The sequence below is a fragment of the Oryctolagus cuniculus genome, chromosome 10 (assembly GCF_051225735.1).
Source record: "Oryctolagus cuniculus isolate XC-2025 breed Fujian yellow rabbit chromosome 10, ASM5122573v1, whole genome shotgun sequence".
NCBI lineage: Eukaryota > Metazoa > Chordata > Mammalia > Lagomorpha > Leporidae > Oryctolagus > Oryctolagus cuniculus.
In genome coordinates, this window is record NC_142876.1 from 2,361,238 (window position 1) to 2,388,986 (window position 27,749).

Sequence of the window (27,749 nt, forward strand, 5' to 3'; positions counted from 1 at the left end):
TCCCGTGGTCGCTGCTGCCCCGTGGGGCCGCCTGTCCTCCCGTGGTCGCTGCTGCCCCGTGGGGCCGCCTGTCCTCCCGTGGTCGCTCCTGCCGCAGCCCAGCCACCCCCAACCTCAGCTCAGACACTGTTAGTCATGGACAAAGCTGCACTGCCCCCAGGCCAGGGCACCAGAGAAGGGACCAGGCACTCAGCGGCCACCTCCACACCTGCCAGTCCCCGGCGGGAAGGCGTCGCCAGGACAGTCGCCAGGAAACCCGAGGCTGCCACGGAAGTGAAGGGGTCGTCCGTGCATTTCCGGGACACCGCTCGCCTGTCCGCAGACAAGGAACGGCCACGGCTGCCTCAGGTTTGGGGACTGCACACCCCCGCTGTGCAGCAGGGGAGGCTGGGCCGTCCCCCACACAGGAAGGGTCCTCTGCAGATGGCCAGGGGAGAGCCCAGGACGCGTGCACACATCGCTGTGAGGAGCCGCGCCCGCGTGGCCGTGTGCGGGTAGGGAAAGGACAAGGGGCATCGTGCAACCCACGCTCGCCACGTGGCCCCCCACCCCGTCCCGCAGGCTCCAGTGCCCGGGTGCTGCTCCACGGCGCCCACAGTGCTGCCTCTGTGAGCAGCAGGCCGGGCCGGGCCGCAGCCTCCACGCTGGGCGCCCTGCGGGCCGCCTGGCCGGTTCCCTCAGCCCCCGGTCTGAGAAGCCCCCGCAGCCTTTGTGCGGGAGCCATCTGGCAGACGGGGGGGGGGGGGGGGGCGGCCGATCAGGCAGCTGCTCCTGGAGGAGGGGGCGCGGGTCGGGGTACGGGGTGGGGGTGGGGGGTCCAGCAGTCAGGAATGCCCAGTGCCCTGCCCCCGCCGTGAACTGTGGCACTGTGGCGGGACTCTCCCCTTCACCGCGGTGACAGCCAACAGGTGGCGGTGGTGGCGGGGTGGGGACTGCGCCTTGCCGGTTCATCCGCTCTTCCCCCCTCACGACCACCAGCAGGTGCAACCGACGGGCGCTGAGTGTGGCCGTGGCGCGGCCCTGGGCCACCTGCTGGTGCAGATGAGGGCCTCGTGCGGGGATGTGTCGGGGTGGTGCTGCTTTTGCCGGGCAGTGAGTGGTCCCAGCAGCTCAATCCGTGGGTGTGGAGGCCTGAGGTCCCTGGGCGGGGCCCCGCAGCTCCGCCCACCCGCAGGCTCCGGCTCTGCCTGTCTGTTTGCAGGACTCTAGGAGCTGGTTTTGCAGTAGGAAATGACAGTGACAACCTCTACATTCCCGAGACAGTAGCTCGCCGACGTGGTTAACCCACCAGCAGCTAGCAACTGCTTTTTCTCAGACATCAGTGGTTTTAATTTTGCAGCTCATGGCTTTTTAATTTGACGTAAGGGACGTCTGCCAAGCTCTGCAGTAAATAAACAAGCACGCGGCTTCAGAGCTGCGTCCCCTCTCGGACCGGTCCTTTGGCCACGTGAGCAGCGCGCATCTCCTCCTCTGCTGCTGGGCTCCGTGTGCGACCTCAGCCTGAGCCCCTGGGCCTTCAACCAGTGCACAGCAGCCTCGCTGGGCGCCGCCGTCTGCAGGGCCTTCATCCAGCGCACAGCAGCCTCGCTGGGCGCCGCCGTCTGCAGGACCGAGCCCCGGGACGCGGCCTGCAGGCCCCCTGCTCTGGGCCTCGCCGTCCCTGTCTGTGAAATGGAGCGGCCACGGGAGGGCAGTGCTGAGCCGCGCTGCTGGGCTCTGGGCGCTGAGGGGAGCAAGCGGAGGCTCTGGCCCAAGCTCTGGACCCAGTGGGGCCCTGACTCCCCTGGAAGGCGCCTGGGGACTGGGAGTGCACTCCTAAACCTGGTGACTGCACTGGGAAAATGGCTGCTCTCAGCCATGGGACACTGGGTCTGTCAGTCACTGCCATAGGGGCAGGACACTGGGTGTCTGTCAGTCACTGCCATAGGGGCGGGACACTGGGTCTGTCAGTCACTGCCATAGGGGCGGGATGCGGGTGTCCGTCAGTCACTGCCATAGGGGCGAGATGCGGGTGTCTGTCAGTCACTGCCATAGGGGCGGGACACTGGGTCTGTCAGTCACTGCCATAGGGACGGGATGCGGGTGTCTGTCAGTCACTGCCATGGGGGCGGGACACTGGGTGTCACCCTGCCATGGGGGCGGGACACTGGGTGTCTGTCACTCCGGGATAGGGGCGGGACGTTTTTCCAAGCTGGCGTTCTGAAAGGACAGCTGGGACCTGGGACCCATCTCCAGGACCTGACCAAGGACAGGCGTGGCTGAAGTGACTGGACCAAGCGCGGTGGGTCATGTTCTGAGCGCCACAGCGCCGCCGCAGTGAGCCGCCCAGCGGGGCGAGGTAGGAAAGTCAGGTAAGAAGGACCCCGGCCCCAGAGCCGACTCCCTGCCCTCCGTCAGGTAAGATGGCGTTGACGTCATCGGCTCTGTGACTGGTTTTCCAGAATCTCAGCATGTAGTAACACAGAACACCAGTAGGGCCCAGCGTGGACTCCGCTGGCCCCACGTGGCCAGGGGCCAGGCCTCCCGGGATGGGTCGGCGCTCTAGCAAGGGGCCACGCCGCTGTGGGCGCTGTCCGTGGCTAGGGGCCGGGTTAGGGCGTGCGGGTGACGGTCGCGTGCCGGCTCTCGTCTGCTACCAACTGCCGCGTGCGGCTAGGGGGCCAGAGGCCCGGCTCCCACTGCCCTGGGGCAGCCCTGCACGTCTGTGCGTCTTGTCTCGTGACTTGACCTTCCTCTAGGAGACGAAAGCGTGTGTGGGGCGAGAACCTGAGGCTCGCGGGCCTTGCACGCCACCCCTCACCCCCTCCCCAGACCCTGACACTCCAGAGTGCAGAGCAGGAGGTGACAGACACAGGGCCGGCGGGCAGGTCCGGAGCAGGGACTCGCCGTGCGCCTGCATGGCCATCGTGGCGGCTGGCTCCGGGAGTTCAGACTCCTGCGGAACACAGCGCAGAGCCACACCGCTTCTGGTCTGCAGCCACAGCTTCCCAGGCGCCAGTGAGCTCCTGAGACAGGAGGGCGCCGCCTGTCTGTCTCCTTTAAGGCAAAGCCAAGTGCAGAGGACGCTGCCCACGGGAGCCCTGCCCGTGCTCATCACGCCCTGCCCACGGTGTGGGGGGAGCCCATCCCCCGTTACTACCCGCAGGCCTAAGAGCCCTCACCTGTCTCTGAGCCTAGAGAGATCGGGGACCGGGTAGAGACCTGGTTCTCAAGCGAGCAGGGGCGCGGCTAGATGCCATGTGCGCGGGGAGGAGTTAGTGCGGGTTTCGGGGAAACTGAGTCCTGTTTCACAAAGCAGTGCCGGGCAACGGGCTAGTGGCAAAGGCAATGGATGTGAAGACGAACGCGATGGTTGCCTTCCCGCGGCTTCTCAAGTGGTGCTTTACTGCCCGTCCAGAAGTCCTTGTTTCGCTGCGGTTTTAGTAATTGTGATGCAGACTGGACTGATAGAGAGGAGGCCCCTGACGTGCTGTGGGGAAAGGAGAGGTGAAGAGCGTGCACGCGGCCACTTGGGTGTTGGTGCATAAAGCCAGGCTAAAGACGTGCGCGTCACAGTGTGGGCCGCGGCTCCCCTGAGGGCCGTCCCTCTCGCCACCACGGCTGCCACCTTACTGGATTACTCTGTTTCTAGTGCCTTCCTAAACGGTGTGGAACTGTCATTTTAGAAATCGCAGTTTTCCCAACCTTCCCTTCTCCCAGACTCGCCGCTCCAAGTAGACAGCGCCGTGGCTGCAAGGCCTCGCCCCACCTACGGGACCCCGGGCCAGCGTGGCCCCCGCCCCCGCCTCCTCTGGTTTCTGACTCCTCCTCGCCTGGGCTGTCGCTCACTCTGCCTGCAGCCCACTCCCGGCTTACAGAGCCGCTGACCCGACTTGTTCTGTGTGTCCCCGCAGCCTGAGCCACGGATCTCTGCAGGCAGCTGGGAAACGGAGCGGTGTGGGCTCAGAGCTAGTGAGCGCCGTGGTGAAGCCCTTCATCCCAGCTCACCACACGCACGTCCCAGAGCAAGCAAACAAAAGGCTCTTTTCCCCTAGAGAGCCTGCGTTCAGCTGGCCACCTCCTGGGTGACCGACCCCTCCCGGGGGCCCCACCTGTCACAGTGACCGACCCCTCCCGGGGGGCCCCACCTGTCACAGTGACCGACCCCTCCCGGGGGGTCCCACCTGTCACAGTGACCGACCCCTCCCGGGGGGCCCCACCTGTCACAGTGACCGACCCCTCCCGGGGGGTCCCACCTGTCACAGTGACCGACCCCTCCCGGGGGGCCCCACCTATCACAGTGACCGACCCCTCCCGGGGGACCCCACCTGTCACAGTGACCGACCCTTCCCGGGGGCCCCACCTATCACAGGTGACCCGGGCAGAGGCTCAGGTTCCAGACAGGACGGAGGGGAGGAAGCAAGGCCACATGGCCGGCCCACTCGCATTCTCAGCAAGGACGGCTGTGTGCAGGCCCCCCCACCAGCAACTGTGCAGTGGCCTGGAGCTCCCCTGGGCCGTGAGAGGCCCCCTAACCCCCTCCCTCCCCCTCTAGTTTCTCTCCCCGCATGGGAAATGACAAACCTTGTTTCTAGAAGGCTTGAGCATATTAACACCCATTTCCCATAAACCAAACACAGGCCTTTAAAATGAGCTGCCATCTCCCTCTGATGCACCTGCTGTGTCTCCCGGGCACGTCCCCCAGACTGGACCAAGCGGCCCTTGTGCTGCACAGTGAGCAGGGTAAGGTGAGGCCTGGCCAGCAGGAGGCGCTGGGGGCCAACAGGGAAGGCGCAAAGGTTGGGACCCAGAAGACACGCGGCTTCTCCCGCCCAGTGCTTCTGCCCGAACCGCGAGCATGGAGGAGGGCCAGACGGGGAGCCCTGCCCTGGGCTGCCTCCAAGGTGGCGGGAGTGGGCTGATGCTGTGTGCTGGTGCTCGTTTGGGGAGTGAAGGGACTCGCCACAGCCTCCCTGCAGGCGTGAGGGACGGGAGTCGGCAGCTGGGCGTCCCGAGCACACAGGAGCATCCCAGCCAGGCCAGATCAGCGCCCCCCGGAGGCGGCTGGGTCCCTCAAACAGGCACGACCTGCACACCTGGCAACAGGTGCACAGATAAACAAAGTAGGGCCCAGATGGGAAGCTGCTATCATTGAACCTCAGACAGGAAGGATTTCCGACACACGCCACAGCGTGCATGAGCCATGAGGTCTGGGCCCCAGACGGCACACACTGAATCCCTTGCGTGAGTTTGCTTGAGCTGTCAACCTCATAGCAATGGAGAGAAGAGCAGGCAGGGGGTTAGTCAAGTCAGGATGCCCGCGTCCCACCTGGACAGACCAGACTTCCTCTGCAGATTACAGTCGGAAGAGTCAGGCAGAGATAGAAGGCGTCCAGCAGTCCGGGTCTGCCCACGGAGTGACAGGCCGTGTTACCCGGCCGCTCCATCTGATAAACTAACCTGTGGTACAACGGGCCTGCTTTTGGTGTACGGCTCCGTGGGTTTTCACACAGGAGCAGGTTTGTGTAGCTACACCGTGAGGACGCATCACCCCCAACACCTGCCTGCCGCTCCCCTGAGTCCGCCCCCTCCCCACCTGGTCTCCGTCACTGCGGTCCAGTCTTCCAAAGGATGCCACGTACGGGTCAGCCGGAGGCCCCTGGAACGTGAGTGTTACCAAAAAGCCGAGTATGGGTTTCCAAACATTCTGTCCCAGAATAAACATCCTTTACTTCCATTTTTCTGACGTACCTGAGATAAGTGGGGTCACACGGTGTGATGTTTGGGGCTTCTCACCCCTCGGGATGTCTCTGAGGCCTTCCTGTTCCTGTGCGGGAGCAGCGTCCAGCGTGTCCATTTTTTCCTGATTGCTCAGGCTCAGGGTCAGAGCTCGGGCCATGAAGATTTTTTCCTGTGTTTTCTCCCTAAAATTTCACGGTTTTACTTTGTTGATGGAGACTGAGGATCGATGGCGAGTTAACTTCTTAAAGGAGGCATGAATTTGGGAGGAGGTTTATATTTTTTGTATATGGACATCCAACGGTGCCAACGTCATCTTTTAAAAACGACCCATTTTCCACGGCATGTCTGTGCACCTGCACCTGAATTTGCTGCTCTGTCTGTGGGCGCATCTCTGGGCTCTGTTCTGTCCCTGCGGACTTTGTCCCTGTTCCCCCCAGCACCACGGCTACACAGCAAATCCTCTTCCTTCTTCCTCAGAGTTGTTTGGCTGTTTTGGTTCCTTTGCATTTCCGGATGGTTTTAGGATCCCTTTAACCTTAAACAAAATCCTGACGGCAATGACACTGAATCTGGGGTCAGCTGACTTGGCCGCGTCCGACCTCCCAGTCCACGCACCCAGTCTGTCTCCATCTACGTCTTCCTGATTCCTCTTCTAATTTTTAGTGTAAATATGTTCTACGTGCTTGGTCTGATTTATAGCTAACATTTTGTGTTTTTAATGCTATTACGTAGACTTTTTCATTTTGGGAATACATAATTGTTCATTGCTACGACATAGAAATATAATTGTCTAAATGTCCTTTTAGCAAAAGGTCGCTACAACTGTAATGGAATAAGTACCACCGTAGCCACAAGGCTACCTCCAGTTATCTGTGCCACTGACAATTTATAGCCAAAGAACCCCGGTCAAAGCCCAGGTTCAGCAGGTCATCGGTGTCCCTCGCAGCAAAATCTGTATTATTCCAGTCTAACTGTTCTATGTAGTTACAGCTATTGGTTTTTTTTAAAGATTTACTTGTTTATTTGAAAGGTAGAGTTACAGAGAGGCAGATGCAGAGAGACAGAGACAGAGACAGAGAGAGAGAGAGAGAGAGAGAGAGAGAGTCTTCCATCCACTGGTTCACTCCCCAAATAACAGCAATGGCTGGAGCTGGGCTGACCTGAAGCCAGGAGCCAGGAGCTTCCTCCAGGTCTCCCACGTGGGTGCAGGGGCCCAAGGACTTGGGCCATCCTCTGCTGCTTTCCCAGGCCACAGCAGAGAGCTGGATCGGAAGTGGAGCAGCCAGGACTTGAACTGGTGCCCATATGGGATGCCGGCGCTGCAGGCCAGGGCTTTACCCTGCTGCACCACAGCACCAGCCTCCTAGTTACAACATATTCTAACTGGTCCTTTATTGAAAATCTAAGCTGTCTACATGTCAGCTCAGCAAGCTGTTGATGCTTACTGTATACATAGGTTTGTGTGGAGGGCAGTTCTGACCCCTGACCTTGCAGCTCTGAGAGCTACAGTGCAACCTGCCGCTTCGTGTGTGCTTTAAATACTTCAAAGTCTGGTGAGCAATATACTCGCTATAGAAGTAACTGACAAAATCTGTAACTTTCCTTGTTGGCGTCAAAGCAGGGGTGCACAATTCACACATGAGACATTGAGTCTCTTACAGCGGAAGTAGTTTGAACAAGAGGCCGTGCGCTGTAACTGGGCACTCATTTCTTTACAAGCCTCTGTATTAAGCTTAGGAGGGCAGGGCAGGAATGCAGAGGCACGGGTGGGGCTGGGTGCACAGGGCCTCCGGGGGGGGGGGGGGCAGCCGGGACGGAGAAGGACCAGAGCCTCGCGGCCCTTCCCTGCTGCTTCTCTGTCAGGAAGCCCCACCGGCGGCTGCATTTCTGCTAGGTCCTCCCTCCTGGGGTGGGGTCCCCCCGCGCCTGCCCAGGGGTGGCCGGGCTGTGGGGAGCACGGCGGGGAGGGGCCTCCGCCTGCGGAATGCTGCCGTCCCGTGGGAACAGCACAGCCGTCCACGCGGGAAAGCCGCGCTGAGCGGTGACACGTGAGGTCCCAGTTATTGAGAAACGCAGGAAGGAAAGCCAGTTCTTCCACCGGCGGCACACGAAGAACACGGGCAGCACTTGTGCCTGCGGCTTTCGCCTCATTCACGGAAGGTGGCCCCTTGGTGCCGGCGTGCGGTCAGATGTGGCTGAGGCCGTGCGAGCCATCGCAGGGCTCCAGGTGACCAGTGCTCCCGAGGCCCACAGTGCAGGACAGACAGTGGAGGCCACGAGGCGTGTCCCAGGTGCCGCAGCCCTGTGCAGGGCTTCGAGCAGAGGCTGGGTAGGGGAAGGCACTGCCGATGTGTGGGGGACCCCCGGTGGCCAAGCTCCAGGCAGACCCACGGGCCGGAGCTGACATGGCGCGTGGCACAGCCGGCAGTGGAAGCCACGGGAGAACGTTTCCAGCGCACTCAGGTGGCGGGTCCCACGGTCCCAGGACTCTAAGGGGCCGGGAACAACCACGCCTGCAGCCAGGAGTGGCTGGGAGGCCCCCGGGGACGCCTGGGCTGTGTCTCTGGCTGAGGCCGCAATGATTCTGGGAAGCCGGCAGCTTGCAGTCTGTCACCAGCTGTTGGGGAGGGGCTGAAGGGGCCTTGCGCCCCGCGTGCGGGCGTAGGTGGAGTAGGAGTCGGGTGGCATCGGGTCTGTCTGCTGCGTGGAGCCGCCCCGCGCTGTCGCTGAATGCTGACGTGTACTGGCGTGCGAATGCGTGCGGGGGGACGCCGGGCCCCTGCAGCCCCTGCAGCCCCCACACGGTCCCCGCCGCGGGCTCGGCCTGGGCTTCGCGCGGCTCTCCACGCGGCTCTCCACGCGGCCCGGAAGGCCGGGTTCATCCCGTCTCCTGTTTCCCTGATGACTTGTGCTTCGAAGGCCCTGCACGTGCGCACCCTTCTCCACGGGAACACGGCTGGAGGGGCCTGTCCTCCAACGCGGGGCGGTGGGGCAGCTGCGGGGAGAGGCTGCCACTGCCCTGGCCTCCCCGGGCTGGCAGCGCCCCGCCTCTGCCCCCTGGCCCTCCGCTCTGCTATCCGGTGCCCTGGAAAGTTCTGCTGATGGTCGCACTCAGGGCCGTGCTCCCCCCCCCCCCGGCTTACTCTGGATGCGGCCGTGATGACCCCCCCGTGGCTGACCCGGGGCCACAGGCAGGTGCTCACGTGACATGCAACCACCTGTCACGGTTGATTTGTGTGACTCCTGCGTGTTTTCCTTTGGGAAATAATATTCTTTTCTCAATGCTGGGCTTAACCTACCCCCCTCTTGGCTGGAATCGCCATTATACAACCTTTAAGTCCCCTCTGCTAGTCTGTGGCTCCAGGAGAACCACACCGTGCAGCCGCAGTGACCAAAGCCTACTGCCAAGCCCACAGCACACAGCCTCCACTGTGCCTTACCATGTGTCAGCAGCAGCCTGGCGTAAACCCTGGGTCGACAAAGCCACAGCCCAGAGCCGCCAGAGAGCTGCCTTCAGGACGGCACGCAGGGCCCGGGGACTTGTCCTGAGGTCGTGCGTCTCTGTCTTTCAGGACCACGCGGCCAGAACTACCCACTATGGCTCCCTGCCCCAGAAGTCGCACGGCCGGCCACAAGATGAAAACCCTGTAGTCCACTTCTTCAAGAACATTGTAAGTGGTGGTGTGTGGGGGAGAGTGGACGCTGAGCAGGGCGGAGGGCGGATGCTCGCCCCACGGGGTGGAGTGGACACTGAGCGGGGTGGAGGGCGATGCTCGCCCCACGGGGGAGAGTGGACACTGAGTGGGGCGGAGGGCGATGCTCGCCCCACGGGGGAGAGTGGACACTGAGTGGGGCGGAGGGCGATGCTCGCCCCACGGGGGAGAGTGGACACTGAGTGGGGCGGAGGGCGATGCTTGCCCCACGGGGTGTGAGTCCATCCGAGAAGACCCCATGGCCATCCTCAGGGCTGCTGGCCAGGTAAACACAACCCTATTGCCTGACCCCAGGTCCCAGTCCTGTACTTCCGAAATGCACCTGTCACTTACCGCACTGCGTGTTCTAGCAGGACAGACTGCCGTGCTGCACTGGTTTAAGATCATGGGGACAGTGAGAAGAGTGGTGGTCCCCAGGGTCAGGGGGCGGAGGGTGGCCTGGGGAGCACTGGCTATGATCCTACAGTGGTGGATGTGGGCCGAATATTCGTCTGTACCCATAGCCCACACAACACAGAGCCCAAGTGTGAACTCTGGATTTTAGTTAATGATCATCATGTGGAATGAACATTTGTCATCAGCCGTCACGAGTGAGAAGATGAGTAAGAGCCACTAACTCCAGGGGAGCTGGTCAGGCTCTATGGGGGCCCCCTCATTTCTGCGGTTTTCCCTGCAAGTCTACACTGCTGCGCAAAATCAAGTCTGTTACAAGACGAAGCTGCAGCTTCCAACTCTGAGGTCTTGGTGCAGCAGATAACACTGTGTTAATGAGTGAGTTGAGGAGCGTTTCCTCTGGTGTCGCGGCTACAGAAAGGGCTCACGGGACCGTGGTGGGCCCAGGGGCTCCCTGCACGGCGCGCCGCCTCCCACACGTGTCCCCAGCACCGTGCGCTCGGCACCGTCTGTGTCACCCCGAGATTTCAGCGTCTCAGCTCCTCAGGTCTTGTTCCATGATGACAGAGTGGGAGCTGTGTAGAAGGTGGGGCGTCCTTTACCATGTAGGTCTGAGCCTCCCATGTACACACGAGCTGCCGGGACCCTCCAGGAGGGGGCCGGGGCTGCTGGGAGGGAGGGCCTCCCACAGCCCACCTTTCCCTGTGTGTCTTCCAGGTGACGCCCCGCACACCCCCTCCGTCTCAAGGAAAGGTGAGTGGTTTCAGTCTGGATTCATCATCACCTTATGGATAGACCTTCCCCAAATCCCAAAATGTACCAAAAAGGAGTCGGACTCAAGACAAGCTGAGTTCCCCCACGCCACGCGGCTGGAACAGCCCGGCACACATGGCATGACCCTTCCCACAGCCGTGCAGACAGTATTAATCTACCCCGGAACGCTTTCCCCCAAGCCTTGATCCCACAGCCGTCACAGGAAGCTCTGGGCGGCCCCTGCCGCTGCTGGGGAGGGCCCGGTGGAACCGGGCTGCGGCCTCGGCACTAGGCCGACTGTTCTTGTGTATGAAAACGGCCTCCGCCTCACTGACCGCCCTGTCCCTCTCTCTTCCTCACACAGGGGAGAGGAACCGTCCTCAGCCGGTTTAGCTGGGTAGGTGACGCGCACTTCCGCTCTGCCGCTCCCTTTGCAGCCCGCACAGCCACCTGACTTTTACTTCCTGCTGTTTCAGTTGCTTAGCCGTCCCACCTTTCTCCCCTGTTCACACAGCTCGCCCACGCCGGCAGTGGGTTGCTTTCGTCATGAAACGGCCCTTCCCTTCCAGCTTGTTAAACTCTCGCTCCAGGCGCTGGACCCAGCACTACCCCCACTGCCTCCTCGCCCACAGTGTTCCTGGCAGAATCAGCCGGTCTCCCTCCCACGGGAGGAGCCACACCGTGTCTGAGAAACTGTCCAGACAGAAACAGATAGGTAGTCCCAGACAACGGAGGGCAGCCCTGGGGCGGCCCAGTCCACCGCAGCCACCGCATGTTGAAGTTCTGTTCAGGAAAATGAGGCTGCCACAAAGGGAAGACGTGCCAAGTCCAGTTACCCGATTTATAACAACATCCATGATCCTAAGAGGTGCCAAGTCCAGCTGTTCCATTTTAACGGTGTCATCGATCCTAAGGGCGTTGGCTTTGTTTGCATTTAATAATAACCAAAACTTAGCTATTAAGTCATCTAGGGACACTTTCTTGGAAACTTTAGGCTCTACAATATTGAGAACAGAGTTTCATGAGGATTTTCTTTCTTTCAAGATTTATGTCTCTGAAGGGCAGAGCTGGGATGGGGTGGAGAGTCAGAGACAGACAGAGATTTTCTGTTTTCTCATTTACTCTCCAAATGGTCAGAGTGGCTGGGGCTGGGCCAGGCCGGAGCCAGGGGCCTAGAACTATCTGGGACTTGGACGACTTTCCGCTGCTTTCCTAGGTGCATTAGCAGGGAGCTGGATGGAAAGTAGAGCAGCGAGGATTTGAACCGGTGCTCCTACGGGACGCTGCTGGGGCTTAACCTGTTACACCACAGAGCCGGCCCCCAGTGAGGATTTTAAATGGCTAATTTGTCCACTTCCAGATGCTGGTGAATTTGACGCTTGTGCCAATGTAAAATGCCTACCCACATATCCTAACCAAGCTTCTTGGCTTAAGCCAGTCTTAGATATGGTCCTTGCTTTCTAAAAATCATAATTTTCAGAATAAAATAGAGGAGTAACCACCAATTTATGGGGTAAGGATCATGTCTCATTTGGGAATTACAGAGGCTGCCAGGGAACGAGCTTTGAATAAATTGATGAAGGGATTTTAAAAGAAAGATGGCGGAGAAAGAACAGGGGAAAGGAGAGGGGGGGGGGACTCGAGGGGCAGGCAGCGGAGGATCCAGAAAGCTCTGGGTGGCTCCAGCTCAGCACTGGTTGACTCGGGAGGGAAGACGCTTGCGGGCACATCCTCCCTAAGTGTGTGTTGGGCCTGCTTTGTCTGAGTTAATGCATTTGCCACAGGAAGCCTGCCCACGGACTAGCACTCACAGCCAATCAACTGCGCATTTTCTGTGGCAGCAGGAGGCACAGGTGACAGTGCAGAATACACGTCTGACCCAGGAGTGTGCTTCCAGCCCCCGCATTGCCTGCTTCCCCCATCTAGGAACCCGCTTTGGGCATTACGCTGCGGACTGCAGATGGGCGAGGGGACCCTCCTCCCACTCAGAGGTCACTCCGACCCACTGGCCAACAAGGACGATCTTTGATTCTCTGTGCCTCTCTCCATGTCGGGTCCGACCACTATCTGTGCGGTTCTTTCTCCCAAAGCGGAACCCTCTGCACTCCGTTTGCTCGCTTGCCTGTTTTCTGGAGCTAGGACGGTCTCCTTGCTTGTCGTTTCAAAGTTCCCGCTTTCTTTTTTTAAACTGTGTTGAATGCTTCCTGGTGAATTCTAGGTTGTCTTAAGATAAAACTAACCAAGAACTTGGAAAGAGGAAAAGCCCATCCTTGAACTTAGTTTTTGGAAGCTCCTCCTGGGGGGGGGGGGGAGGGGAGACCAGTGGAGTAAGACCCAGGGGCTCTGCATTCCTAAGGGGAAGTGGGGCTTTCTGCCGCCGAGTGGTCGTCCGCCTGGCGTAGCCCCCCAGCCGTTACTCACCCCTCTGTGCACCAACGGACACAGAGTGGCCGTGAGGACCTCTGGGATGCCGGGGTAGCACTGGCGTTCCTCTAGTTTGTGGTGCTTAGCCAGTCTGCCTCGCAACCCTCACCCCTTCCCCCCTTGCTAAGCATGGAATCCCGGTGTTCACATGGACATCGCCACCTGGGTTCCACGTGGCCAGCATCTGCTCCCCAGCACAGGTCGCATGAAGAGGTGATGGCAGAGGAGGCTTCTGTGGGGGGAGGTCCCTGCGGCCAGCCCCGGCCCTGCCCAACCAGCGGGGCGGCCCTGAGGAGCCTGGACGCTCCAGATCGCACCTGCACCGCCGCCAAGACGAGGGGCAGGGGACAATCCCAGGCCCTTCCTGTCCCCAAACTGTGCAATCGGAAAGGCCGGGCTGACAGCCCACGGTCTTGGCCGGATCCTCAGGAGAGAACTCAGTGAGTCTCCAAAGCAGAGAGCGAGATCCGGGGCCCCAGGCTTCGGCAGGAGTCCGTGAGCGAGCTGAGGTCCTTTCCCGAAAGCCCGAGCCGCCTGCTTCACCTCAGTCCCTGGACGGCGAGCCCACGGCGGGGGACTCGGCCCCGTGCTCAGGCCGGGAGTTCGTCCTGCGGTAGGGCAAGTTCCCGTGGGAAAACAAGTGCGCGAGAGGACAGAACGGCCCTGGACGCAGACACTCTGGGATTTTGGTAACCGCTCATCACTGTGACCCCCACAAGGGGACTTGGCCCCTGCCCTGAAGTGAGAGAAGGGCTGTGGGGCGGGGCCCTTCCTGCCTGGAGTCACCTCCGTGGTAATGGCCGGAGAGCAGGACCAGGGCTACAGGCTCTGGCCTGGGAGCAGCACCCCTCCATGCACCTGTCCCCACGACAGCCGTTCTGTCGACGAGGAGACAAGCCGAGAGGTTCCGTTGTCGCCAGCACGCAGCTGCCCCGTGCACAGCTGTGGCCCTGCCTCCCTGCCCCCAGCAGCAGCCCCGGACTCCTGGCAGGGCTCCTGGCCCAGGTCAGGTTGATGCTGGTCAGCTCTGGGGAAGGTTCCTCTAGCCTCAGCATCTCGGCCCGTCCAGGGCCCTGGAGCTGGGCAGGGGTGAGTGGGATCCCACGGGTCACCCAGAGGCGGTGGTGCTTCCAGCACCCCGTGCACACACCAGACCCCCAGGACCCCTCCCTGGACAGGTGCAGGCAGGCGTGCACAGCCGTCTCGGGAGAAGCCCAGGCCGGGGGCAGCACCTGCTCCACACACGATTCTGGTGGTCACAGTGAGCACTGGGCCGCAGCCCCTGAGAGCAAGGGGCTAGCTGGTTGCCGGCTCTGCAGTGTGGACCAAGGCTCCTGAGGCTGACTCGGGTCTCGTCTTGCAGGGTGCCGAGGGCCAGAAGCCCGGGTTCGGCTATGGAGGCAGAGCAGCTGACTACAAATCGGCCCACAAGGGCCTCAAGGGCGCAGACGCCCAGGGCACACTCTCCAGGCTCTTCAAGCTGGTAAGGACCCCGTGGGAGGGGTGGGAGGAGTGGAGGAGGGCCGGCCAGGGCAGCCTTGGGGCTCCTGTGTGTGAAACGGTGGCCGACCCAGCTGACAGGTTGTGGCGAAAGTCCAGGCGGTGAGGCTGGGCCTCCCGGAGCCCAGCAGGCATGGCCTCAGCTCACCTGTGGGAACTGCACAGGTGCACAGGGGCCCGACCCTCGTTCAGGGCAGAGCGTGAGAGGTCAGGCCCAGAGACTCCAGCTTGGGCACTTTCCAAACGGGTCTGAGAACAGCTCCCCCTTGGGGGTTCAGGGTAGGCCCATGCGCCTCGCAGGGTGGGCTATGCGGTGCAGCGGGCAAAGGCGGGCCGTGGGCTGGCCGTTCCTTTGCTTAGAACAGGATCAGCTACAGACACCTTCAGAGAAATGCTAAGAGGAACCTTCCAGAGAAAAAGGGAGGGCCGGCGTGGCCCAGCAGGCTGAGAGGTGCAGACCCCGTGTGCACGGTGCAAGTCGGGCTGGTGCCGGGGGGCGGCACAGACCCCGTGTGCACGGTGTAAGATGGGCTGGCACTGGGGGAGGGCACAGACCCCGTGTGCACGGTGCAAGTTGGGCTGGTGCGGGGAGGGGGGGCGGCACAGACCCCGTGTGCACAGTGCAAGTCGGGCTGGTGCCGGGGGGAGGCACAGACCCTGTGCGCCCACACAGCTCTGCCCAGCTCGCCTCAGACAGGTCTTGAGTGTCTCTCTTAAATGCTTCTCAGGCTTTTTTTTTGGTGGGGGGCAGTCCAGGCTTTCGTCCTGAGCCCAGCGTCCTGCTCTCTGGGAGGAAGCCTGTGCCACCAGGACCCTGCCTCCTGGGAGGCCACAAGGGCAGGTCCCAGGCCCCTGCAGCTTTGAAAAGATGGGTCAGGACTGTGCAGTGCATGGGGGGGCCACCCTGGAGACAGGAGCACGCGTTGACAGCCAGGCAGGCTGCTCCATCTCTGTCAGGCCCTAACTCAGTTCTGCGTGAACTCCAGGGGTAGAGAAGGGCCCTTTTCATGGCTGTGCAGGTGCAGGAACTCCCAAGGCCCTACTGGGCTCGCCGGCCCTGGCGCACAAGGAGGTCCCTGGAAGGCAGAGGCCCAGGCCGGGGAAGGGACAAGCGAAGGCAGTGGCCAGGCTGTTTGTTCTGGGCGAGGGCTGTGAGTCTCAGCCAGTCCTGCAGCCTTGCCCGAGTGCAGCTCATGCCACAGGCGGACTCCCTGGGTGTACACCACAGGCGGACTCCCCGGGTGTACACCACAGGCGACTCCCTGGGTGTATACCACAGGCGGACTCCCTGGGTGTACACCACAGGCGGACTCCCTGGGTGGATACCACAGGCAGAGTCCCTAGGTGTACACCACAGACAGGGACTCCCTAGGTCTATACCACAGGCAGACTCCCTGGGTGTACAACACAAGCGGACTCCCTAGGTGTACACCACAGGCGGACTCCCTGGGTGTACACCACAGGCGGACTCCCTAGGTGTACACCACAGGCGGACTCCCTAGGTGGATACCACAGGCAGTTTTGGGTTCGGGGACCCTGAATGAATGACACAGCCAGAAGTGCACAGCCTGGTCAAGGAGCTCATGTCTGGGGTGGGAATGGGGATGGGAGTGAGGAGGAGAAACGCTGTAGGAAGGGCGGCAGGAGGCAGGCAGAGGAGCCACCCTGGTGGTGTGGGCAGAGCTGCCTGTAGCGCCCAGTGGGGTGGCCAGGGAGTACTACACAGGGCCGAGACCTGAGGTCAGCAGCCAGGCGCGCACAGTGGGAAACCCTGGTTCCGGCAGAAGGAACAGAACGGGACAGGGCCCAAGGATCTGTAGAACGAGGCAGCCAGGGAGAGGCCCAGGGGGAGGCCCTGGACCTGCAGAGAGGGGTTAGCCGGAGCAGCGCCCGCCCCCAGGCAGGACACACAGCCCTGGGTCTGAAGGGTAGGGGAGCAGCAGGTTCCAGGGAGCACAATGAGTGTGGCCTGCGGTTCACCCTGACCCCCAACCAGGTGTGCAGCAGAGCCTGGACTTGGGAGTCTCTGGCTGGAAAAGAAGGACAAGGCCCTTGGCAGCTGGCAGCTGAGCCCGGGCCGCAGCGCTGCACAGCGCCCCTGCCCCCAGTCGAGGGCGGCCTTCCCCGGACGCAGGCGGAGGCGCCCTGTGTGTACTTTTCATCCTGAGGCACAGGCAGGTCCCCTGGTAGCTGTCAGGAGTGAGCACTGTCCAGAGTGATGACTCTTGCTGGTTGGAGTAACTCGGGCTCCGCGTCCACCTCCTCTCAGGGACACAATGTGCTCTGTGTCCTTGCCTGATGTGACAGCCACAGTGTCACTGACAAGACACTCTGCTGTCACCTTCTTTCCAACCCAAAGACATGTGACATGGGAGAGAGGCCGACAAAGCAGGAGAATGCATCCATACACAGGACACAAGTCCCAGCACGCCCCCAGCGCCCGCACGAGGGGTTCACGTCTGTCTCCTGGGAGATGGTGGGCGGCCGGTGGAGGAGGCTCCCTGGCTCAGGAGACCTGAGTGTGTCAGTCTGTGCCCCGGCCTCCAGACGCTGCGGCTTCCACGTCTGTATCCCTGGGCCAGCCATGGCCGCACTCGAGGACGAGGGTCAGCTGCCAGGGCGTCACGTCTCAGGCGTCCTCACTGGCAAGGACAAGAGGAGCCTGGCCTTCACTGCCTGTTCTGGAAATAGCCTTTGGTGGTTCGGTGTGAGAGGGGGCGCGGCTGTGCCACCCCGATCTCTCAGCTCCCTACAGGCTCGTTCCCCCACGGCTCTGAGCGCCAGGGGCCTGCGGCAAGGGCTCCATCCTGGTAAAGCGTCAGGAGCAGACGCTCCCTGATCAGATCACGGCTGATGGCAACGCCCCAGCCTGCTTCCAGACGTCAAGGTTTGGCTGTTGGTTTCGGATGAACGGGTCCCAGCAGATGGGACCCTGGGGATGCACGGCTCCTCTGCCCGCATGCCCAGGCTCTGCAGGTACAGGTGAGCTCCCAGAGCCCCAAGGTCAGGACCAGGGAGATCGAGCCCCAGACTCAGCAAGGCCAGCAGAGGGCGGCAGTGAGGACTGGGGGGGGCTCTCAGCAGAGCTGCACTGAGAGCAGCATCCCTGAGCGACCTGGGACCCCGCCACCCCTCCCCCCCCATCTATGCAAGAATCACACTGCCACAGCCACCGACAGACAAGCTCCACTCCCATCTACACACTTGTGTGCAAATAACACACGTGTGTGGGCCCATCGACTATCTTAAATAGCTTCAAAATTTTCCCAGGAAACTTTTAAAAAACTTGTTAAATGTCTGTCTAGTTCAACCGGTGCCTCCAGTTATCAAAGTAAGACAAACCTGAACTCACTGGCTGCCATTACTGGGTCAGGAGTTCACAACTGGCCGCTGCGGCACAGAGCAGTCCCAGTGATTTGTTTTAACCCCCCCCCCCCCCCGCCCAGGGAAGAGGCGGCTGCGTGGTGACTACTGTCTCTCTGCTGCCATCCCTTCTCCTCACGCTGCGGGAGATCAGGAGGGGAAGGCCCAGGCCTGGTGTCTGCTGTGGGGTCGGCACTGGGGCAGCAGCTCTGAGCGTCTCCTCGCTCTTTGGGACTCACACCAAAACCGGGGCCTCCGGCTCGCCGTGCATCAGAATTCCCCTGGCTGCAGAGAAGTGAGCAGCCTTGGCTGGGGGTTCTCAGCCTCTCCTGTCCCAAGACAGAAGCTGAACCCCGCCTTGAGCTGGCGCGTCCAGTGGTGTCATCACCTGGGTCCAGAGCTGACCAAATGCTTGGCCTCCCCAGTCTGAAGTGGCCGAGAGCACGCCCAGGGTGCGGTGCCAGCCCTGGCACATCGGGGAGCCACCCCCCCGCCGGCCTTTGGCCGTGTGATTATAAAACAAGGAAGGCGAGAAGGCCGCGGGGTCGGCTGAGACGAAAGGTGGGAGAGGTGAAGAGGTTTTGCCCTGGGAGGGATTCAGCAAGGAGCAGGCAGAATAGCAAAGCCAAGCCAGCGTGTCCACCACCTCCACTTCAGCAGGAGGGTCGAGGCCAGCACACGGCCGGTTTCAGGAGCAGGCGGGGAAGCTGCCCTGTGTTCTAGAGCAGCGGCCCACAGCCTTCCAGGAACAGCTCCCAGCGCCCGGCACGCGGCCAGGTCAGGCTGGCGCCGACTGCCCGGCTGCCCCACAGGGCAGCAGCTCTGCTGGCCAGGCGCGCCCAGGGGAGGCGGGGCTCCCGGGGCGGGGCGGGGCGGGGCGGGGGCCGCCGGGCAGGCCCTGCACCCGGCAGGCTGCGTGGAGCTGCTCCAGGTCGAGGAGGAAGCTGCTGTCTGTACGGCGGGCGAAGCCAGACCCCGAGGAGCCCTCCAGACGCCTGGGCGCTCACTGCTGGCTGTGCGACCCTGGCTGCTCAGTGTCCCGGGCTGCGGCGCCAGGGTAACGGGAGGCTGTGCTCAGACGAGGTGGCGGCACAGGGGCGACTGGTGGCGAGCTCGTCGCTCGTTCTCTGGGGCCTCGGTGTGAAAGGAAATCTTCGAGATCCACGTTTCAGCCAGAACTGGGAATCCCGCGGAGGGCGAGCGTTTGGATAAACGTTTGAACCTAACAAAAACACAGTCCTGCGCCTGCCTACTCCCCCGCCACGCCCCTACGCCCCCACCACCTCCCCTGCCACCTCGGGCTCAGCTGTCGGCTCTTCCATTCCCGGGCTGGTGTCCTCAGGCCCCTGTACCACAGGCTGCAGGCAAGTCCTCCGCACGACCACTGCCGCCCTCGCTGGGGCAGAGGGAGGCCAGGGGACGCACACACAGGCAGGAAGATCTCTCCGAGTTCCCTCAGTTCCCCTGGACTTCTTTTTTTTAAAGATTTATTTGAAATTCAGAGTAGAGAGCGAGCTCTCGCATCCACTGGGTCACTCCCCAGATGGTCATAACGGCCGGAGCAGGCTGATCTGCGGCCAGGGGCTCCTGTCCGGGTGAGCGCACTCGGGCCACCTTCCGCTGCCTTCCCAGGCCATCGCCAGGAGCTGGACTGGAAGTGAGGCAGCCGGACTCGAACCAGCGCCCACATAGGGTGTCAGCACTGCAGGCCGTGGCTTTACCTGCCACGCCACAGCGCCGGCCCCTACCCCGCCCCATTTCTGGCGGGGGAACAGCGCTGGTTCAAGGAAGGCGAACACCACAACGGCCAGGCTCTCACCCCAGACCCTGGGTGCTGTGTCCGGCGCCTCGGGGACCCACCTCACAGCCCTGAGGACCCAGGCTGTGCGAGAGGGGAGGGGAGGCGGGGGGGGGGGCAGCCTGCCCAGCAGGGGTGCGACGGGTGGGAGGCTCACTCACGCCCTCTCCGCTTTTCCCAGGGAGGAAGAGACAGTCGCTCCGGGTCGCCCATGGCCAGACGCTGAAGCCCTGCCCCGGCGCTGAACCCCGTCCTCGGCTTCCTAACCTAACCGCCTTCAAACGCTAACAGCGTCCGCACCCCCACCTACTCGAGCAGACCCCGTCCCCTAACCCGGCGAGCGGTGCACGCCCGGGGTCCTGCCGGGGCACCCGTTACCCGAGATGCAGACAGGACCCGGCTGCGCGGTGCCCGGGGCTGGAAGACCGCCTTGCTCCGGCTGCAGGCCCGCGTGCACCCAGCCCCAACCCCCGACCCGCCCAGGCCCCGCCCAGGCCCCGCCCCCAGTCCAGCCCCGCCCCAGCCCCGCCCCCAGCCCCCGACCCGCCCAGCCCCGCCAGCCCCAGCCTAGCCCCCAGCCCCGCCCCCAGCCCAGTCAAGCCCCGCCCAGCCTCGCCCCAGCCCAGCGCAGCCCCGCCCCGCCCCCGCCCCGCCCCCAGCCCAGCCCCGCCCCCAGCCCCCGACCCGCCCAGCCCCGCCAGCCCCAGCCTAGCCCCCAGCCCCGCCCCGCCCCGCCCCGCCCCGCCCGCCCCGCCCCTGCTTTCGCGAGCACTGCCTGGAGGGCCCCGCTGCGCACGGCAGCGGGCGCGTGGGGAGGACTGTTGCGATCCCGGCTTCCTTTGGTTTCTTCCCCGCCGCCCTCACCCCCGTTGATTTGATTCCCCTAACAGGATTAGACAGTCAGAGTGGCTTACTGCGTGCGGGAGCTTTTGGCAAGTGGATGCGGGCCGGGCAGCTGAGAGAGTCCACGGCGGGGCGCTCCGCAACCCCGACTGGCAGAATTCGTGCGTGGCAGAGGGAGGAGAAGGAGGCAGGCGTGGGCCGCGCGAGGCCCCGGCGGGACGCGGGCGACCCCGCCTCCCGCCCGAGCCCACGGCTCCGGGCAGACTTGCGTTCTCTGGTGGCCGGGCGGCGTGGCGCCGGCCACTCAACACTGGGCGTGACCACAGCTGGACGGACCACGGCAGTGCTCACCGGCTACACTAACCCGACCCGCGGCCCCACAGCCGCCCCCGCCCGCCCTGCGCACGCGCGCCCGCCCGGAGCGGCCGCCCCGGAAGGACAAGCAGCGCTTCCGGGTCGCGTCCCGTAATCCCGCTGACCCTCCCTGGCCGCCGCCGCCCCTAACGCACTGACCCGTCCCTTCGAGTGGGCGTCCGTCGTGCGGGCCCTGCGGAGAGCCCCCGGCGCGACCCTCCCCCAGAACCAGACCGGAAGTAGCCGCCCTAACGCCGCGACGCCCCCGCTAACCGCGAGCTAACCCTGCCCGGTGCGCGCGCGACGGGGTCGCAGCCCCCGTGGGGAGCGGGGCGCACGCCGGCCCGAGCCCCGAGCCCGGCCCGCGCGGCCGGCCGGTGTGGAATAAAGTAATGAGCGTTCACGCGCCGCCTGGGCCTCGTGTTGCGTCCGTGGTGTCGGGCGCGGGGCCCGCGCTGTCTCCCCGGGAGGGCGCCCCCGCCCCAGCCCGCCCCTCCCCACTGAGGGATTTGGGAAGTCCTGCAAGCACAGTCGCATTTACGTTTACTCCGATTTATTTATTCGTGAGGGGAGAGGCGTCTTCGCCCACCGCTCACTCCCCAGGGCTGGAGCAGGCTGGCGCCAGGAGCGTCTTCCTGGTCTCCCACGTGGGCGCAGGGCCCCAAGCACTTGGGCCGCCTTCCGCTGCCGCCCCGCGCACGTTAGCAGAGAGCTGGCTGGGGAGGAGCAGCCGGGACTCGAACCGGCGTCCCTGTGGGATGCTGGTGCTGCAGGCCCAACAGTCGTGCACTCCGGAGTCTGCGGGGCCACGTCGGTGTCACACGCGGGGGAAGCCGAGGCTGTTTCCTATTCCTGCGTGACCATGTAAATGAGAGAAAAAGCGAAGAGGCGCACCGGGGCTGTCCCCACTGAACACCGACTGCCCCTGAAGACGCTGGCAGTTCCTGTCCTGCTCTCGCGGCGCTGGCTGGGCACGGCGGGCAGCCCGAGGGGCGCTGAGCGGGCATCCTGGAACCGAGACCCTGCCCCGCGCTGTCCCCGGCCACCTGCAGCCCCTGCGCTGCCCCTCCCCGCTCCGGCCTGTCAGGAGCCTCGAGGGGGCCTGAGGCGCCTGGCGCAGCGGGCGGGGGCTCTGGACAGGGCCCGGGTGGGGGCGGGCATGGCGGGGCAGGGGGCTGGCTCCCCGGGTAGAGGAGGTCCCTCTGCGGGAAGAACCGTCCTCCTGGGCTGGGCATGGCTGCAGGTGGGGCAGGGGAGTTCTCCGCAAGCCCCCGCTTCCCAGGCTTTGGGAATCCGCCCGGCACACAGAGCCCCCAGGCTGGGGGCGGAGCGGCAGCAGGTGGAGCCCCTGGCAGCCGCGTTGGTTCCTGGCCAGGCGGCCGTCTCGCGGTGTCCCCAGGAGCAGCCGGAGCTCCGGACCCAGCCAGGGCCCTGCCCAGTCTCCAGCAGCCCCAGGGCCCCGCCTGAGCCCAGGGAGGTGCGGGCCCTGCAGTCCCCCCTCTCCGCCACCCGGGAGTGACCGCAGCAGCACCCGGCAAGCGCCCAGAACTCGCTCACCCAAGACCCCAGAGCACCTGGCGTCCGTCCACCCTGTGAGGCAGCTGCCCGGCCCAGCCAGGCCTCGACCCTCCACGCCCGGCTCCAGCTTCCAATCTACATCAGCATGGAGACCGGAGGACAGGCAGAGGACGGGCGGCAGGTCCCCTGACAACACCCACGGGGGCTCCTGGTCTCCCTTCAGCTGTGTTGACCGGGGAGAGGACTCTCGGTCCCTCCTGGGGGACGGCGGGGATGGCCAGGGCTCGGGGGACCCAGGCAGGAGCGCTGAGACTGACAGGGGGACCGGCAAATTAGCAGACTGCAGAGGGCAGGCTCTGAGCGGCTCACCGCTGGGCAGGGATGCAGCTGCCCACAGATGGGGTGGGGCTGGGGAGGAGCCCCCACTGGTTGGATTGAGGGCATCAGTGGGATCCCAAGGCTCCATATGTAGGTGGAGACAGAGATGGACGTGTGGGCACACGTGTGAGGCAGCACACAATGCATGCGTGCAGGTTTCCCCAGCTCTGGCTCCTTGTTTTATTTAAGAATTATTTATTTGAAAGGCAGAGAGAGAGAGAGAGAGAGTCAGAGTCTTCCACCCACTGGTTCACTCCCCAATGGCTGCAATCATGGGAGCTGGGAAGATCTGAAGCCAGGAGCCAGGAGCTGCTTCTGGGTCTCCCAAGTGGGCGCGGGGCCCCGGGATAGAGCCGCTGGGACTCCAAACAGCGCCCACACGGGGTGCCGGCACTGCAGGCGGCGGCTTTACCCGCCCGCCACGGCGCTGGCCCCTGCTGTAGTTTTGCAAACCCCACTCTCCACCAGAGGGAAGAAGGGTCTCTGGATGAGGCGTGACTGCCAGGAGCCACAAGGTGTTTCGGGGAGTAACGGGCCCCTAGCCAAAGGACTCGGCGCTACCCAAAGGAGCGGGATTCTGTGGGCACCACAGTAAAGCAAGGCCCTAAGGACTGCAGTCCGCTGAACACGCTAGGAATCCACGTGCCCAGCCCACGTTAGGCAAAGAGGGAGGGGGGCAACGCCCTCCCAACAGCAAGTGCAGACGGACGTGGAGGTCCCGGTCCTGGGTCCTGGTGTAGGAATCGCGGCACACACGCTGGAGTGGGGACGGGGAAACCCAGCTGCAGGGCCTCCTGGGTCACAGGTCAGCAAGGGGGAAGGGGCCGCAGGGAGGAGGCCTGGCCGGCCGAGTCCCCTAACCCAGCGATCAACAGGCCTGGGGACAACGTGCTGCCGGCTGGACAGTGGCTTTCAGAATGTCAGGAGCAGGGTGGTGTGTGTGTGGGGGCGGGGGGGAGTACAGTGTCCCCGGCACGCCGGGGACACGTTGGTTTCAGGGCCCACCGTGGGGTCTGAACTCACATCCCTGGAATGACGGACGAGCACAGACCCCCCCCCTCCACGCACCTGCCCCGTGTGCTCCACGTCACCATGGACCACTGACAATGCACCATGCGATGGAGAAGCCACGCAAACTGTCGCTACACCACTGCACCGCGTGTGCAGTAGAGACGCTGTTTTCCAGCATTTGCCAACATGGCTCATCGCGTCCCCGGACGTGGGAGCGGAGGTCCCGAGGGCCAACCATGAACCATCTCCTGGGGCCCTAGTGACTTTTCTGTAAATTAGATGCTGCTTCAACAACGAAGGTGCTACAAAAAGGATACAAGGTATTTTGGATTCCGCTTGCGAAACCCGACTGGAGGGCGCCCTGGGGTAGATGGCCAGCTGCTGTCCACCTGTACCCGTGGTCACTAAGCCAGTGGCTGGGAAACATGGGAGCTGTCTTGCGTTCCCGTGAGCGTTTCTCTGCTGTAGAGCGTGGTTACTGAGGCAGCGGCGCTCGCTGATTCCTCAGATGGGGAGGGCACCCATCCGCTCCTCGGCAGGGCCGTGTGAGGCCGTGCCTGTCCCTCTCCCTAGGGAGGCAGGAGGTGATCACAACGGCAGCACGGTGTGGCCGAGTTAGCCATCTGCCCAGTGAGCTGGGCCTGGGCCCGAAACAGGCCTGACGCCCACCCCAACAGGAGCCCGAGTCAGCCCCATCCCAAGGGGGCAGTGGCGCCCTGCAGCCTGGTGTGCGACAGGATGGGGACCAGCCGGTCCCCGCACACGCAGAGGAGCTGGGAAGGATCCGGTCGTGTGGCAGGGAGCCCAGCCGGACTGGCCCTGGGAGACGGCGCTCGGCACTGGGCTGTGTCTGCGCCTTCATCACGCTCCCACGAGGCTCTGTATGGCATCATCACAGCTAGGCACCCCAAAAACCTCACGAGCAGCTGAGACCACCCACTGCCCTGGGAACGAATTCTCTGTGATCTCATAGTTTAAAAAAAAAAAAAAAAAATCCTGGGGCCGGTGTTGTGGCGTAGTGGGTAAAGCCGCCGCCTGTGACACCAGCATCCCATTATGGGCGCCGGTTCAAGACCCGGCTGCTCCACTTCCCATCCAGCTTTCTGGCCCAGCCCCGGCTGTCGAAGCCACCTAGGAAGCAAACCAGCGGATGGAAGTCTCTCCCTCTCTTAACTGACTTCCCAATAAATAAATCGTAAAACAAATACCACTAGCCCCTCCCCACGGAGGCCTCAGGCTCTGCACGCGTGCGGCAGGCTTCCCCGCCCGGGCGCGTCCAGCAGGACCATTTCCACTGTCTCAGTCCCGTGTGGGGTCCCTGCTCTGCACAGAGGCCCTCAGTTTGCCAAAGGGGATAATGAGTCTACAGACCGAGAACTTCTACCTGCGAATGCGGCACAGAGCCACATGCACTCACGTCCGGTTAAAGCGGATGCTACAAGCCACGCTGATGTCCCAGGAAAGTCCAACACCCCCCACATCATCGGCAGCACACGGATACAGCACGACTGGTTGTCAAGCCACTCCTAAGAACCGTTCCAAGGTGAGAGGAAGCAGAGCCCTGGAGAAGGATCGCAGGACGGTCCTCCCTGCCCGCGACGGTCGGTTTGCAACCTGGTGTTGGCGGGCCCGTGCCGAGCGTGCTACCTGGACACCAGCTACAGCTGACCCCAACCCAAATAAGTAAATATACAGGAGTTTTAAAATAATACAAAAACTATTTTTATTATTTTTAAAGCCAGCACAGTGGCTTTTGGCATAACTATCCATTTCTAATACAAAATTGGATTAAATAAATATCATCCAATGTATAAATAGACCATGAAACAATTCTCAAGATAAAAAGAGAACTCTTCTGTAAATAAAAAAAAAATTAACTTTAAAAACTTTCTTTAGTGGTGAATTAAGAACAAATCACTATGTCATTTTAGAATCTGAAATAGAATACAAATCTCGGTTTAATACAAAAGTGTTCATGCTGTGAAGTGTTACACATAAAAAAGATTAAATAGCAAAATCCTTTATGCTTACCAGCTATTGCTCTGCCATTTCTACTGATCTTTATTTTTTAGTGTCTTAAATATTTATTAGTCATTCTCACCAAAAATAAAAAAATAAAGCCCTACCACAGCGCCTGAGGGCAGTGGACGTGGACACCGTGAGCGCGTCCGTCTGAGCACGTGTGCGTCTGTGCACGGGACACACAGGGACCACAGGACGCCTGGTCCGAGACCCTGCCAAGGCCAAGACGAGGCCAGCAGGAGGCGGGAGCCGGGCTCCTGCACGCGCACAATCCCGCCGCCTCACGCTGCAGACAAGAGTGCGAGATTTCAATGGGTTTCTCGTTAGAATGAAGTCAAGACACGGAGGCCCCAGGTGGAGATGGCCCATTAAGCTGGGTCATGTGTGTTCCTTTGAAATTTTATGATAAAAAGAAACAAAAGCATCTACACTACAAGAGTACAGATTAACCGGCAAAGCTGGTGTTGTGATGTGGTGAAGCCGCCACCTGCGAGGCCAGCAGCCCGCATCAGAGCGCTGGTTCAAGTCCCGGCTGCCCCACTGCCAATCCAGCTTCCTGCCGATGCCTCTGGGAAGGCAGTGGAAGGTGGCTCAAACGGGGAACCTGTATGGAGCTCCTGGCTCCCGGCTTCTGCCGGGCCCAGATCTGGCTGTGGCCGCCCTCTGGGGAGTGAACCAACAGATGGAAGACCTCTCTCTCTGTCTCCCCCTCTCTGTTGCTCTGCCGTTCAAATAAATAAATACACGAATCTTAAAATCAAAACAGGTAACTGTAGTTGGGGAGGGTCAGTTGCAAAATCTCCCCCACCTCACTTGCTATGCGATAAGTTTTAGAAAAATAATAAATTAGCAATGATCAACACTTGATTAACTGTTTTGTGTGTGTGTGTGTGTGTGTGTGTGTGTGAGGGGAGGGCACAGTTTTGACTTTGAAATAACCTTTGGGGAAAAAAATTACGTAGGAAGCAGGCATGAAATATCCCTAAAAACGCACACTAGGAAAGCAGTTCTATACAGCTTGTGTAGTTCCTTTACAGAATGCTGCTGACATGAAGGACCTCTCAGGTTGAGATGTCTGTCTCAACACGTTGCAAATATTCTCCCAAAGCGAGGAAAAGCCACAGGACAGAAGCTCACTCCCACTTTAAATCTCGCGCCTGCACTGACACATGCGTGTCCGGCACATCAGGTTGGAGGGGTCACGGAACACGAGCTGTCAGCCTGAAACCCAGACTTCCTTGTCCCCGAGGACAGAAGAGGGGCAGGAAGACGACACTGGAGGAGCAGAGGGACCCGTGGCTAGGAGGCATTCCTGCCCCATCGGCGCCCTCAGGGTCCCAGCTGCCCGCAGGGGGGCTGTGGGGGCGGGGCTCCCCTGCGCACTCGCTCCTATGCCCCTGACAAGCAGCACAGCGGAGCCTGGGGAGCGGGGGCGCCTGAGAGTTCACTCGCAGGCCGCCCACGAGGAGCCACGGCTCTGGCCTCGGCGCGGCACCAGTTCCCAGCCTGGCTCCAAGTTCAGTGTCTTTGGGACGGGGAGGGATCCATCTCAGCTCCTTTTCGTGTTTAACAATGACTTCACGAGGACACTGGGTTAGAGACAGCTGGGCCTGCCGGCCAGGGGGCGGGCCGGGGGCCGGGGCCGGGGGCCGGGGGCCGGGGGCCGGGGCCGGGGGCCGGGGGCCGGGGGCCCACTCTCCTGAGCCACACCTGCGCTGTGCAGACTTCACGGAGGTAGAGCCAAGCGGCAGTGAAGCTCTTCCTGTGAAAGACACCTGGACTGGAGTTAACCCAAGTGGCGAGCCTGTCTACCTTCAGTATTTTTAAAAGAAAAGCATCGATCACATTTCCGAATATCACTTTCAAATTTATGGTCATCCCAAGGCAGTATGCTACGCAGAGGTGGTCTAGAAACACAATACTCTATGCAAAACCCCGGTGACGCAGGAAGCTGGATC

The 27,749-nt window shown here is 62.1% G+C and overlaps 1 protein-coding gene across 11 annotated transcripts in view; it reads left to right on the forward strand.

Moving 5' to 3' along the window:
* MBP (myelin basic protein) overlaps positions 1-21,270 on the forward strand; it is a 92,131-nt gene extending 70,861 nt beyond the window's left edge. For 6 of the 11 annotated variants that reach the window (XM_089304966.1, XM_051838595.3, XM_070049850.2 and 3 more), the window contains 5 exons: positions 9,294-9,392; positions 10,545-10,580; positions 10,945-10,977; positions 14,368-14,487; positions 19,847-20,123. In XM_089304966.1, the coding sequence (XP_089161092.1) occupies positions 9,294-9,392; positions 10,545-10,580; positions 10,945-10,977; positions 14,368-14,487; positions 19,847-19,891 (333 nt within the window). In that variant the 3' untranslated portion in view covers positions 19,892-20,123. Of the gene's footprint in view, positions 1-9,293; positions 9,393-10,544; positions 10,581-10,944; positions 10,978-14,367; positions 14,488-19,846 lie in introns of all 11 variants that reach the window. The other 5 variants (XM_089304968.1, XM_051838600.3, XM_089304970.1 and 2 more) reach the window with 1 other exon arrangement.
* The last annotated feature ends 6,479 nt before the right edge of the window (positions 21,271-27,749 follow it).